At 38.2% G+C, this 16,023-nt stretch overlaps 1 protein-coding gene across 1 annotated transcript; it reads right to left on the bottom strand.

Moving 5' to 3' along the window:
• Positions 1 to 2,320: 2,320 nt before the first annotated feature.
• On the bottom strand, positions 2,321 to 15,920 carry LOC135480540 (general transcription factor IIH subunit 4-like). The gene is given in 15 exon segments (XM_064760393.1): positions 2,321 to 2,638; positions 3,258 to 3,398; positions 4,818 to 4,865; positions 6,742 to 6,820; positions 7,896 to 7,947; positions 9,160 to 9,292; positions 9,749 to 9,832; positions 10,348 to 10,418; positions 11,540 to 11,614; positions 11,617 to 11,648; positions 12,172 to 12,266; positions 12,877 to 12,970; positions 13,632 to 13,763; positions 14,249 to 14,353; positions 15,793 to 15,920. Coding segments are annotated over 15 exon segments (1,383 nt in total). The 3' UTR covers positions 2,321 to 2,524.
• Between the last annotated feature and the right edge of the window lie 103 nt (positions 15,921 to 16,023).

Here is a 16,023-nt window from a genome sequence, read left to right as displayed (position 1 = left end):
TAATTATTTGCTTATTAATTAGAGAAGCATGCCATTAGCATTCCACTTCCAGTCAAATAGCATTTTGCAGCTGTTAATGTGTCGATGGATTTGGTGGCACTCTTGTTTATAATTTCTACAACCATTCCAGTTGCTCACCACTGGCAAACCATTTCCAGGCTACTGGCATGCTACGGGGAGGCTCATGGGAAACTTCTAGCCTGATTTTGGCTTGTGCTGTGTTGTTTATTGAGATACTGTCCATCCTTAAGTATGTGATTGTACATGTAAACCATCTGATCATGATGTGTGTGCATATTTTTGCCTTAGTGCTAAATAGTACAAATAATACAGATCATGTATTTATATTTCACAATAAAATGTTTAATTTGTTAAATATCTATCTATAGCATCAAATTTTGTATCTTTTAGGTTTCAATTTATTTATTTGATTGGTATTTTACGCCGTACTTAAGAATATTTTACTTTTACCACGACGGCGAGCATTATGGTGGGTGGAAACCGGGCACAGCACGGGGGGAAACCCATGACCATCAGCAGGTTGCTGAAGGCAGACCTTCCCACGTCCAACCAGAGAGGAAGCCAGCATGAGCTAAACTTGAACTCACAGTGACCGTATTGGTGACAGACTCCTGGGTCATTACTCTGCACTAGCGTGCTAACCAACTGAGCCACGGAGGCCCCCAAGTTTGAACTGAAGGGAGAAGAAAAAGCCAGCAAACTGGTTGGTTGGTATGTGGTTTGGTATATGTGTATATTGTATGTCAGATACTGTTTTGCGGATGGTATCATGCTGAATAAAATAGGATGTGAATAATTATACAAAAGTTTGATTTACAAAGTTCTATAAAGGCAAGCCTTAACACTATTAAACTTAGGCTTGTTAAGAGTATGAATTATTTATTTATATGATGGGTGTTTTATGCTGTACTAAGTGAATATTTCACTTACATGAGATAGGCTAGAATTATGGCGGGAAGAAATCGAGCATAGCCCAGGGGAAAACCCACGACCATCTGCAGCTTGCTGACAGACCTTCCCATGCCTCACCCTAGAGGAAGCCAGCATGACTTGGAACTTACAGCGACCACATTGGTGAGATTCTCCTGGGTCATTATGCAGTGCTGGCGTGCTGACCACTAGGCCCCATCTGAATTGCTGACCACAATTATAATTCAGTAAAAACAAATATCTACATATATACAAAACTTTATATATAAACATAGAATACATGTACAAACACAGTATATACATGTACAAACACAGTATATACATGTACAAACACAGTATATACATGTACATACACAGTATATACATGTACATACACAGTATATACATGTACATACACAGTATATACATGTACATACACAGCATATACATGTACATACACAGCATATACATGTACATACACAGCATATACATGTACATTCACAGTATATACATGTACATACACAGTATATACATGTACATATTCGTATACACTCTGATTATTTAGCACATGCAACATGTAGTTTGGGAATGCTTTATCCATAGTCCAGGAAGTGCCTCAAAATACTTGTACGATCACCTTCCCAATCCAAGAAGGCTCTGCAAGCAGGAAAATCATGTCATTTTAGAAGGATTTTAGAACGATTTTTTGTGCCATCCCCATCGTTAGGTAGTCTAAGTAGTCAAAAGTCTGCAGCAGAATTACAGATCTCTGAACAGCTTTTCCTTAGACATTTCACCCATGCATCACCATTTCACTTGCAAACAAATGATACTGCCAAGACAGTGTCATCAACCTTGACCTTCACTGTGTCAGCTCAGGTAACCAACAGGTCAAAGTCATTACAAAAGCAGTCCATCAATGACACCCCATAGATGTTAAAGTCACTCTTTTACATGGATGTCTAATGACCCCCGACCAGTATTATCCTCAAGTCATTAATTCTGTCCATCAGTAACACGAACAGCCAAAGTTAATTCTGTGACTGGGGTATTACTTCTTACATATTACACACAAGGTGCTTGTCAAAGCCTTCAGCTTTCTTGTGAGTCTTCATCAAAACCTAGGACCTGAATTCCTTTGAACATTTGAAGTTTATTTTCGACTTTATCAAGTTCTGGTTTTGGAATTCTCTTCCCTCATAAGAGGTGAATGTTACATCACTTGTTGACAACAGATAACATCAAGTGGACTTTCTGGCCTACTTTCACTGGCCTACATCTGACCTCTGACCTCTGACAAGATGAACAATGTCATTCTGACACACAGGCCTCACATATTTATATATATATACTTCAGTCACAGAAATGATAACATGAAGTTTCAGTCCCTTTTATGACATTCCTTCATCAGCTGATAGGTTGTACTGACTGGAGTCGAATCTAACCCTTGACAGCATTCACAGAGCCAAGGTCACTTCCTTGTCAGGGGGTGAAGGCCACTGGAGAGAACTCAGTTCTCTTGGTGATGATCAGACCATCCACGGCTTGGTGCAACAGTTTATACAATTCATCAGGTTTCCCTCACAGATCCCTGTCAGCTGTTGTTCTGACGTTGTCGCTTCCAGAACTTCTTGACATCATCATGACCTGCCCTTGTGACAACCATCATTCGTTTGGTGGGATTTGACCATGTTAACACACCCATATCCTGAGGAAACAAACAGAAGCAGATTTCGAAGATTATACTGTACGAGTCTGAAACATCTTCAATATGGGATCGACCATACTTATTCTCTTTCCATGGCCATCCCTAACATTCTATTTCAGGAAGTCTTAAAGTGTAATCTGGAATTTATGTATGCTTGGGTTTTACATTGTAGTTTTTTTTCATTTATGCCGAGAAATCACCAGGTATTGGTACATATACTGTGTTTTCTCATGGCAAGGGGAGTCCATGCCGCCAAAGTGCTGCCGTCACTGAAATATCATGCCGAAGACACCAGACAGGACACCCCACCCAGTCACACTATACTGACACTGGGCCGAAATGACCTGTTTCATTGCTCTAACCTCTCAACGCTGAGTGGCTAGCAAGTCTTTGGCAAGACTCGACCCGGGATTGATCCCAAGTCTCTCAACTTTGAGGCGGACGTCTTCTAACCATTAGGCCACCGAAGCGGTTTACCTGGAACTGATTTATTTATTTGACTGATGTTAAACTAGGTAGTGAGGAATTTTGCACATATAAAACAGGGTCAGGATTATGGGTCTGTGAAGGGGTCAAGGGGCTAGTGTCTGCTTCACCAGAGAATGTTTTCACAGCCTACCTCAGCATAGTCCTTGAGAAGGTCAAAATCACTCTGTGAGAGGAACTGGTTGTAGAGGACACCCTCTGAGAACTTCAGTCTGTCGCGCTCCAGCTCCCACAGTCGTATCTGATCTGTGATGGTGGGCGGCAACACAGGTTTCTGAGGGACAACAAAATAAAACATATCTGCCTGTGGACTATCACGCACGGAAACTTCACGGAAATGATCATTCTGTTTCCGTGTACGTTCCGTAATATTAAATCACCCGGGGCATGTCTATGAAGCAGTCACAACAGGTGCCCCCATACTACTACCGTGGCAATGCGTAGTGAAGAGATAAACGTCACCATGGGATATGCACTTGACGTACTGTTAAGACTGCTTGGTAAGACAGGCCTCGTAACTTTGAATCTGTTTCCACATTAGGCTGAAGTTCGGAAAATGTTTCGGGCTACTGCCCCCATAGATAAAAACAACAGCTGAGAGTACGTCGATTGGTGATCCTTGGCAACTGGGTCCATCTCAACAAAATCAGTCTACATGTAACACTTACGCCGACAAGTTTGAAAACCTGCAATCATGAGCATCTAGCTGTTTCTCACCAGATTCAGTTTCAGTGCGCGTATATCTGACGCAACTATGCAAGTGTCACGTAACATGTGATGCATCTAAATGACCAACTGTGGACAGACTGGGATCAACGGTATAAAGGCCACATAGACTGATGCAACTGGAGACAACCGGATGTCTTTGGTTGCAGAAATTTGGAACATGTTTACACGTAACTCTGAACAACTGCTGTTGATGGTGATCACAAGCCTGCACAGACTGACTAAAACCAGAATCGTATGCTTTCAGCTGTTTCCAGTTTCTTGCAATCGTCAAAAACCCAGTTTTTAAGTTAATCTATATACACAGTTTTTTTGGACTCCAGGTAACACCTACTTGTAAGAGTGAGTGAGTGCTTGGGGTTTAACGTCGTACTCAACAATTTTTCAGTCATATGACGACGAAGGAATCATTAGGGTGCATGTACGTATAATGTGGCCTCCTTGTTGCAAGGACGGATTTCTACCGCTCTTTTATTTAGTGCTGCTTCACTGAGACGACTTACCGAAGGCAAGTAAGCCGCCCCGCCCGAGCCATTATACTGATACGGGTCAACCAGTCATTGCACTATCCCCTTCATGCTGAACGCCAAGCGAGGAAGTTACAACTTCCTCTTTTAAAGTCTTAGGTGTGACTCGATCAAGCCTACTTGTAAGAGGTTCTGTGTTAGAATAATTGGGTTCAAAGTCTCTGCACAAAAGACTGTTTACATAGTGAAGCAGTACTTGATCTCAATTCAGAATATATTAGACTGAGCAATCGAGACAGCACTCATCTTATCCTCTTTCAGATTTGTATACTGAAATCTTAAAATGTTCAATTTAATATCACACCATCTTCTGCAAACTTTAATACTCTTCAATTCTAATACTGAACCTTCAGAAACTATCGCTACCTGACAAACATTTCTTCTGAAGTTTACGGTGTACCTAAGACACTGACAATACACAAAACAGGAAACTGACTCACATTTTTCATCATATTCGGGTGAGCATGGCTCCTCAGGAAATTGACAATCTGGAAACACACAATTCCATTATATAAACACATTAGATTTACCCTAATTCTTCAACCTTTTCAACCACCTCTACAACCAATATTTTAAAAGATTCAGAGACACCTATGGGGTGTAGAGAAATAATTTGCACAGTTTTATGATGCTTGCTTCTTTAGTGACACAAAATAATAACACAAAATTTTCAGCATTTTTTTCATAATAATTGCACGCATAAAATTAAATTCCACTCCAAAAAAAGTGCTTTCGTGGTTGAAAAAGTTGATGATTTACCGTAGCCATGATATACATGTAATGTATGTATGTATGTATGTATGTATGTATGTATGTATGCTTGGGGTTTGTCATATGATGAGGGGTCATTATGTTGTATACACTGCTCCTTCGAAATAACATGTTCATACAGATCCAAAAGATTCATATCCTGTTACAATCGAATCCACGCAAAATAAAATCCTGACATTCCTGGCTGGAATAAGCAGAAATCGGAACGTGAACGTTTAATAAAACAATAACAATCATTTTTATGGGATAATGTACTTTGAAGACAACAAACTTTAATCTGCCTTGACATTGTGTAAGAAAACAAAGATGGCAGTGGCACAATGTTACATGGCTAGACTGTGATAACAAATCTGTCGCTCAAAATACACACGAAGGAGGATTCGAACCAAGTCATCGTAGGTTGAGCAAAGGTCACTCCATCATACATATATTTCCATTTTTATTTACATAACAGCTAAACAGATTGATAATGTTTTTCAACCAAATTCCCACCCCTCAGGCAGGCAAGCCTCATGGCAATTTGAAAGAAACATAATCTGTGAGGAGATTCGCAGTTTTTTTTTTGCGCTGACGAATTCTCCACTATTCAGTGTTTGCGTAAATGTACTGTAAATAAAATGCACCAAACTGACAGGAGAATTACCAGGAGAACTCATAATTATGCGCAGAATGCAGCGCCACCAAATTACCTAAACACATGTGCAACTGCTAAATTTGACCAGTGAAGCTTTATGTTTTATTTATTTATTTTTTTATTTATTGATGCGGACATCATATGTGGAGGGCTTTAATAGCACAAGCGTGAAGGGAAGCAATTCAACTGAAATCACCTTTGTTCCTAGACTCCCACTCAAGCATATCTCATTGTTTACCCAGGTACGGTAGGATTACGATTCTCAGCACACTTTTTATTTGTCGTATTAAGAATTTACATTAATAAAAACTTTATAATCATTCAAATCTGGGCAAAAGTGACGCCTAAACATGTACTTGTGACAACAGTTTTATCCTTTTTTCCATGAATATTTTGATACTAGTACAAAAAGAAAAAAAAAACACATGGTGGTCAGCACAGCATCGCGTTAATTCCAATTTTGCGGTAAATCGATCCGCGTAAATTCAAGAGAGCAGTGTACAAATAGTGTGTCTTCTTGTGGCAGGGCAAGTCCATGCTGCCACTGAAGCATCATGTGGAAGACACTAGACATGACACCCCACCCAGTCACATTATACTGACACCGGGCCAACAAGTCCTGTTTACTTGCTCTCATATCTCACTGCTGAGCCTTGAAGTCTTATATCTGCGTGAAAGCACAAATTTTTGTGGTTTTTTGAAAAAGATCATGACAAAAACTTTTTTTTGTGTTCAAATAAAAATTCCAATAATTATTCAAAAATATAGCACAGCAAATAGTTCTTTAGTCAAGTCTTATTCTATTCTAAGCTAAATCAACTTCATGCTCGAGCCAGGCTTCTACATAAAAAAATCTGGAGATAAAACAGACATGACTGATCCAGAAGGTTTGATCAAAATACAATTTCTTCAATATTTTTCAGCAGGGCTGTAGCCTTGCCATGACCCAGTCAACTCACCTGCTCAGCAGTTATCCCCCTTGTCAGTGCCTGTCTCACACTGTCACGTGACAAGTTACCTATGCTCAAGTTTGGGAATCTGAAGACAAAAAAACCCCTAAAGATTATTAACCGATTCATTTTTTTATTGACGGTTTGGATGTTCAGGTTTCTTGTACACACAAACTGAACACAATATAAAAATTTCTGGGCCACATGCAGGAAAACTTGTCAATCACGAATTTTCGAAGTTTGGTGTGTTTATTTTTTTATTTGATTGGTGTTTTACGTCATACTCAAGAATATTTCACTTATAAGATGGTGGCCATATTTATGGTGGGAGGAAACTGAGCAGAGCCCAGGGGGAACTCTGGACCATTCACAGGTTGGTGCCACACCTTCCCACTTACGACCGGAGATTTGGTGTTTTTATTTGATTCAATACTGCCAGATATAATGTATCTGCATTTCCCCTTATACATTTAGCTTTTGAAAAATTTTAATTAGAGGGTCAAAGTGCAAAATTAATGATTTTGAAAATCCTTTAAGTAGAATTTATAATAGTTGTATCCTAGTTTTGGAAAATGAAGACTTCTACTTGATGTTTAGTGACATAGTTTTCAAATTAAAAAAAAAAAAAAAAACGGAAAGAAATTAGAAGTGCTACATTTACCTCTTCCTGTTCCAATTAGTTGGCAAATCATAAATTTAAGGGAAACATGAAAGCGAAGAATATGGTTGTACGAAAACTGAAGAAACATATGCTCCCCCCCCCCCAAATTTTTATTCTTGAGGCACATTTATATTTCTTAATAACCCCTGTTTTTTATGCATGTTTTCTGTCAGTGGACAAAAATATTCGGAAACGACATCATTGACAACTATAATGGGAACATGGGACCATCTAATCCTGCACATCCCAATTTGGACTCAAAAAAGTTGTTTGACAGCTGTCACCACTGAAGTTGTTGACATCACCACAGCAGGGCCACAAAATTTCTGAACACACTGCTGGGGCCTTAGGAAAACTGTAGTTCAAAGCCATTTTAAGCCCCAAGAAGAAAGTTGAGCATCTTTTTTGTACCACCATATGTTAGGGCCACATCATATAGTCTGTACTAAGAAATAAAAACCGAGCGTTTCATGTGTCCTTCAAACAATCTGTTTTCACCCACCTGTACAACATTTCACAGAAGAGAGCAATTAAGGCAACTTGTAGAGGAGAATCTGAAATGTACAAATTTATTCTTAAGCTTATTTAAGAAACTGATCTCTTGACACCACCTCTAAAATATTGTTAGCCTATGATGTATTTATTTATTTGATTGGTGTTTTATGCCGTACTCAGGAATATTTCACTTACACGACGACGGCCAGCGTTATGGTGGGAGGAAACCGGGCATAGCCCGGGGGAAACCCACGACCATCCACAGGCTGCTGTCACACCTTCCCACATACGGCCGCAGAGGAAGCCAGCATGAGCTGGACTTGAACTCACAGCGACCGCATTGGTGAGAGACTCCTGGGTCATAAGGCTGCGCTATCGCGCTAACCAACTGAGCACCTATGATAAAAGAATGCCCAATATACATGTAACTGTTACGGCAAGTCTGCTTTATAAGCTACATTCAGAAAAGGCGAATTTCCTCTTTTCATTGGAGTGGTCAAAATTTGCACCATGAGAACAAAGATTAACACACCTCTCGAGAGTAAAGGATATTATAGTTTCAAAACAAGTATAGTGTTTACATAAATTTATACAAAGTATTACTATTACTTAAATTTTCAACATTTCTGATTTCTTTTTTGATTAGAGAAGACAATTCCAAACTTTAATATCATTGATCATTACTCTTTTTCCAACAAGAAAATAACAGAAAGAAATATCCGTGTATCATAAATACTTCACTTTCAAATACGTAAACATGTATTTGTTTTGCTTTTAAATTGTGAAAAATCGCTTTTAATTGACGAGACACCTAGAAACTTCAGCTCAATGCATAAAGAACTGAATTTGTGAGTTTGGTAATTTGGTAACAGAGCATCAGAGAAGGAACATCCCCTTGGTGTCATTGTGCTTTATATGCAGGTAAAACTTCAGGTCAAAACATATAATAAATTTTAAGACACCAAACCTAACATTTTGTTTACCTGTGATTCTAATACACAATACGCTAAGTAAGGAATTCAGTAATTTACAGTTCTTAATATGCACATATCCGTCCAATCAACGACGGAATCAACAATATCTTGTGCTATTGTGCTTTACATGTGTGCAAGCCCTGAGCTCAACATCTGTAATCCTTTTTAAGATACCACTCCTAACATGCTGTTTAACATTACTTTCACTATTACTGGACGCTGAAGCTCAGGGTACATCATAAGCCACGCCTATACTATATACAGGAGAGCCCAAAAGATGCCTCAATTCATTTTCACCTGTGTAGGCGTAAACCCTGTAGTTTGTTTCAACAACGATGAATCCTGTACGGTGGACATCTGTGTTGGATTTGTTAAGGCCAGAGGCCAGGTTGATTGCGAGCCTGGTGGGATAGTATCTCTGAGATTTACGCTGAAGAGGGAAAGAAAGCCTGTGGTTAATTTCCTTAAGTATCAGGGCAGACAACTGACATAATAAAAGTGTCAAACAGAAATGGACCAAAATAAACCTTTCATAATTATAAAAAAATTTTTTTTTTGCATTTCTGAGGTAACTAAAATATTTCAGTAAAAATGATCAATACAAGAACTTGATGAAATGTAGAAAATATCTGTAATAAGAGAGAAAATCTCAAATGATTATTAGTTTCCACACATCACTCTTTCAAAACAGTTATTCATTTATTTCACTCATGCTTTACACCATTCTGAAGAACATCTCACTTTTGTGATGACAGCCAGCATTATGGAGGAAGGAAAATGAGCAGAGCTTTTAATACACAGTAAATCCACCAGCAGACAATGTGCTCAAATGTTCCCGGGCCTTTCTGTACAAGAATTCATTAACCAAGACGTTTCCCACATTTACCTTTCTTTGGTAGACGAGTCCAAACTCACGGAGATGTTGTAAAAACTTCATTTGTGACTCATTCATGCCCTCTGTGGAGTAATCCTAGAAAAAAGAAAGAAATAAACAAATAAGTCAATAAATGCATTGCAAAGAACCTAGTCACCTGATTACATCATTTGACTTCTGAAGCATTAATAGAGGAAACCACTGAAAGCAAATGAAGTTATCATTTCAATTATTATTAAATCTACTTCACAGTAGCATAAAAAGGTGTGAAACACTCACAAGTAAAACATTGCCGACAGTGCGACATAACCGGTTCAATACGGCCTCTCGTCGATTTACCTCAGTTAGACTTGGGGTTTGATTCTAATCGTTTATGTAAATGCTTAAAGAGAAGCAAAGTGCACACCACCTAGCACCATGATTTAAGCAGAATTAGATAGTCATGTTCATTGTTATTTATTAGATGTCACTGGTCTAGAAATACTCAAAATGCTCTAATGGAATCACATTCAACAGCCAATAACATTTAAGTATTTGAAAAATTATTTTGGCTTCAACTTACACGGAGTACATGGAGCAAAATGAACATAGTGACATGTTCATCAACTTACCTTTCCTAAGGTAGAAAAGCTGAGTTGAAATAAAAATGAAAGACATTCCACTAGATCCATTCCTCTCGTCTGAAATCAGGAAAACAAAAAGCTCAATCATACATTTTTAAAGAACTGCTTTAGTGGTTAATGACAACTCTGCCCAAGCTCCTTGATCAGTACATATATATGTATTTATTTATTTTACGCCGTATTCAAGAATATTTCACCTACACGACAGCAGCCAGCATTATAGTGGGATAAAACCCCACGACCTGCACTGGCTGCTGGCTGACCTTTCCACGTACGCCCATAGAGGAACAATTCTGTATGTAGGTGCGCTGGTACATGTGTGTGATTGGCTCAGGAGATAACAAGTTCACACTACACAGACTAAGAGACAGTCATTAAATCAACATATATGTAACCCAAATATGGAAAACAGCAAATGTACAAATGATTAGAACTTACCAAAAAGCAAAAGTGTCATAGGTTATTATGTCCAATCAGGGTTTAGCTTTACTAAAATTTATTCTCTACGAAGGTTTTCAGTAAGGACAAAAATGAGCAGTCACTGGACACACTGCATTCCATCACACTCTGCTACACAGTAGGCTTTTTTTAATGAGTTTGAGCTTCAGTTCAAAAGGTTTGAAAAAATTGCTCCCCATACTCCTGGTAATACACATTAGGCTACACCAATTTAAATTGTTTTGGGGTTTCCTCCCACCACAATGCTGACTGCCATCATATAAGAGAAATATCCTTGAATATGGCGTAAAATACCAATCAAATGAACCAAATATAAAAATCATTGCTTTACAGACAGAATAAACCTATTTTCACTGTTTAAGGAGGGTATCAAAACAAAAATAATGTGAACTATCCAAGCAATTTTTCCTGTTAAAAGGTAGATTTTAATTGTCATTTTTATTCCATTTTCAGCTTTTGTAGTGTCCCATAAAACACAAAGATGGTGTTGCCTTAAAACAAAACTGGATGATTTTCTAGGTTTATAGAAAAAGGTCTGAAATTTGTTTTTAGACTTGCCTGCAGATGCAGAATACTCAAATAACGTTTTGATATTAAGTCACAGTAGGGCTAGAACTTTAAGATCAAAACTCTTTTGTGCTGGTAATATCAAGTCAAGGGTGCACCAAAGCACATGGATGCACACTGACAGAAAAGTTTTTCTGCTCCCTTTTGTCTCACTCAACATTGTCCAAGTACTGTAACATGAAGAACCAGACCTGCTGACTTGTCTCCATCAGGAGAAACTGAAGCCCAAAGATGTGATGGATGGGGTTGGCTCTGATGCTTCTCTGCAGCACAAAACACGAGAGGTTGACTAGTATTGAACACAACACACAACAAACTGCTCACAATTAAGGAAGTTTTAACAATTTCTCAAGCAGATACAAGTGAAAATCGAGAATTTTGTGTCTTAAGATTTCATTCAGCTTTCTGACAGGTTTGTTTGAATTTATGATCTTACCATCTACATGCAGTTACCTCCCTTTAGTGCTCATCTCGCTGCACAAAATTATCTCCCCTGATCTGCATAACTGTAAAACACTTTCCACATTATTTTACCACAAAGTAAACCAATGAACCTGAAGTCGGAATATGTCATAGGAATAAAGACTTTACAGCTTTAGATTGGTTCATTCTTAGCATTTAGGTTAAGACATACCATGTTAAGAGATAACAGAATGAGCAACACAGTTCTTCTTCTGACATTGGTGTGATGTCAGTATTAGTATACTAAGAATTACAAGCTCATATCATGTTTCCAATTTGGTATTCAAGTGTCTCAAAAGTAAGTCAGCCTATTGAAATATTCACCCCTTCATGAGCCCTGAGTGCAGGAGGATTTCCACGACATCGCGGCTCACCCCTTCTGAACCCTCACTGGTCCCCACCATGAATTTCAGCACACACTGTAAGCAAAACATCATATGAATAAGAACACCTATTTATTTGACTGCCTATGTACAATTATTCCAAACATTTTATGTTTTAGAATTAAACTCTACAGCCAACAAATCTGATTTCTGATGAGTCATTCTTTATCTGATTTCATTTTTGTTTTACACTGTCTCAAGGATTTTGATTTATTTATTTATTTATTTGATTGGTGTTTTACGACGTACTCAAAAATATTTTACTTCTACGGCAGTGGCCAGTATTATGGTGGGAGGAAACGAGGGCAAAGCCAAAGGGACATCCATGATTATCCGCAGGTTGCTGGCAGACCTTGACAGTCATTACATATATCTCTATACATTTATAGCTTTTCTTAATGTGAATTTGGGTGTTAATAAATTTAGTACATATTTTCTGTCCGCCTGCTTTGTACATCTGGGTGCACTTTATGCATGTAACATTTTCTCTGAAGCTCGACCCTAGTATGGTGATTTTAACAGGGGACTTACAGGAGACCCCTCACACATGAACAATGTGTACAGTCTTTGCAAGGTTAACAATTAAACATTAAAACAAAATTATATTTTCCTTTAACATGACTTTTGGTAAGACAAATCCACAAACCTCCCATCTTTCTAATGCATAAGAATCCAGAAATGGGATATCTTTGGCGTATTTATCAGCTGTTAGGACAGCACCCCCGAGCCAAGGAGAGCCCCTAAAAACACAATAACAAGCAGCAGGTGGAGTAAAACCAACAGGTGAGTTTCAAGTATGAACTGTTTTATCTCTAAAAGTAAAAAAAAATCTGAATGTATTATGTCAACTGTCAAAATGTTAGGTAACTTTTAACTTTACTTTAACATGGGTATCTGAAAAAAGTTTCACAAAAAGTAATTTAGAGTAGTGAAACAATGGAGAGAACTGATAAAATTTGAAAAGATCCTAAAGGAAAGAGGTGTTGTGTACCTTTGGAACATGGGGAGACAGGTGATCAGTAAATTTATGTCAACAAAGGTTGCTAAACATTTTTTACAAGTCACATGATACAGTAGGACTAATTTTACTTTTAACAATAAAAGAGTTTGACTCGAAACTCCTTTATTATAACATATAATACAACTCATCAATTAACTTTCACAATAATCTTTCTTATTTTGTGGGACATTTATTTGAAATAAATGTTAATAAAATGTTAAGAATCACTGAATGATTATTACAATGGCCAAAATGACAGGAATGAGCAGCCTTTTCATCTTGCTACTAGTCCCTTTAAAAACATGCTTGGTAGCAATAAACATCACACACACGGTTGGCTGTTTGATTTGACTTAATGGCCTCTATTTATGGCAGTGAGATCTCTCACTCAAATGACCCACCCTCCTAACAGGGCCACCTTGAGGTTCTTCCTGTATGTATTTTTCAGGATCCAGCCTGGCATGCCCCCTGGAATAGGCTGCTCCTGCCACACATGTAAATCAGACAGCTGCTTGCTGGCCATACGGTGCTCCCTACCAAAAACAAGACATACATGTGCAATACATGTGTAGCATTGACATATGTTGGCTGGCCTTACGAAGCTTGTTACAAAAACAAAACATGGCCACCATAAAATCAAGATAAACACGAGTGCCTGAGCTTTGATGCACGTGGAACAGAAAGAACCATTTTCAGAGTCTTTTTCATTTGATTTTGAAGTCTAAAGTATGCTGGCTTTGTTAACCAATTTCAGGGCTTCAAACAATTTATTAATCTACACAGAATAATACCCTCACTTGGAAGGCTTGACCATGGTTTTGAGTATAGAGATAATACAGTATGATAAGCTAAAAAAATCACTTTGTAAACCACCCAATCATAGCTAAAAGCTTCTTAAGACTACTTATATTGCCTTCTAATATTCATTTCTAAATCCAATGGCTTTCAACCACAAAGCTGTGCATTCAAACAATGTCCTGTCGTTCTGTTTTATGGCAAAAAGTAGTTCTTTATTTACTCTTGATAATGATTATCGACCCAAAGGGAGACAACTGCCTGAGGGACTGGCTGCTCCACAAACAGGATTCTCATCACATACAGCCTCGCCAGCTCGGGTAACTCTCTGAAAATAATAAATGAATAAATAAATCAGAAATTGATCACATTTAAATAAAATGATAGACGTAATTATTTTTACAAGAAATTAAATGGAAAAAAATGAAAAAGTCTTTTTTTCCCTAAAAATCAGATGAAAAGTGCTTGGGGTAAACCAGCAACCTTTAACATGTTACTGCTGCGTTTTCCGATATGTAATGTACCATACTGTTGTAAGACAAGTGATCTTCCATAAAAAGACTGTGACAATGTCTCCACAGGCACCATTGACAGCTTATTTTCACCAGGAGCCAGGAGAGCAAATGAATCTACAAATTTCCTGTCCAAGACTGGGATTTAACTTGAAGATTGAAGAGTCTTGTGGTTGAACTTGTGCCTCTTTCCAGCTATTTGATTTTGAGAATTTTCTTTGATTGAAATTTGTGTAATCCTGCCAAACATTTCTAGTACAGATGTCTTTGTTCAATACAGTATTTACTCAGATGGCTTCTAACTTTTGGTCAGTCTCAGTCAATGTTTCTGTCCAAATAACATTCCTGACACTAATCCTACCTGCTATCTTTGAAAGCAAATAAATTTGAGAGGGGTGACACTCAAGAGATCCACTTTTGAGGTGTAACTTTTAAACACATGTTTTCGTGTATGGTTGGTTTTCAAACTAGCCCTGAAAGACTCCAACTCCTTTTCTTATATTGGCTTAGCATTGTTGGAGTCTTGATGCTTACAATGTTAATTTCATACTCTACAAAGGTCCAGACTGATTCTCTTTGCTGTTGAACAGGTCTCAGGTAAATAAAAAAACACCAACCTAAAGACCTCCTTTCCTCACCCACTGCACCGCCACCATATGTCCCTACTCATTTTCGAATAGATTTACTATAGCCATGAATGCTTCCACTGTATGCCGCCATCTTCCCACTGCTCCACTATGAAGCAGGACATGCACATAGCTGCTCAGCATGGCAGCAGTGGTTGAGAAGCATGTATCGTGGAAGCCTTTGTGGCTATAATAAATCTATTTTAAATCGAGTAGGGACATATGGTGGCAGTGCGGTGGGTCTTTAGGTTGGTGTCTCTTATTTAGCAAAGAGAATCGGCCTGGACCCTCGATGAGTATGAAATTAACACAGTTGGTGTCGAAACTCCAAGCTGCTTGGACCAGTATAAAAAAAAAGGAGTTGGGGTCTATTTGGGCAATTTTCAATCCAACATCAGAGAGTGCTCCATTTGAAAATCTTCTACAGTTACCTGCCCTCGTGAAATATGTTAAGGTACTTTTTAGCATTGGTTTGAGGCTATCCTTAGCTCAACAAAACTTTGCAAAAGCTGACGTTGGGGCAATTATCTAATTTTGAAGAACAGTTTAGACTGTGGAAGCCGGTCAAGATGTCACAAACAATCTGTTGAGAGATCGGATACGTGAGAAAAAAATTAAAAATATCGAACCTGAAGACTGCCAGACATGTTGCTGGATGACTGTACAGCTTATCGAGCACGAGCGGGGACAAGCTACGCAAATACGAATACAAATTCTTACAGTTTAATGTCCCCGTGCTCGCGGCAGCAGCCGACATCTTGGTTAACATTTTCACCTCACAATCAAAAGAGCTCTTATTGTCGGATGTCGTAAAATAAAAATTTTACAAATAATACCAGCTTTCAGAGATTTTGAAACAA

The sequence above is a fragment of the Liolophura sinensis genome, chromosome 13, assembly GCF_032854445.1.
Source record: "Liolophura sinensis isolate JHLJ2023 chromosome 13, CUHK_Ljap_v2, whole genome shotgun sequence".
In the NCBI taxonomy this organism is placed as follows: Eukaryota; Metazoa; Mollusca; class Polyplacophora; order Chitonida; family Chitonidae; genus Liolophura; species Liolophura sinensis.
This window is presented reverse-complemented; position numbering and strand designations above follow the sequence as displayed.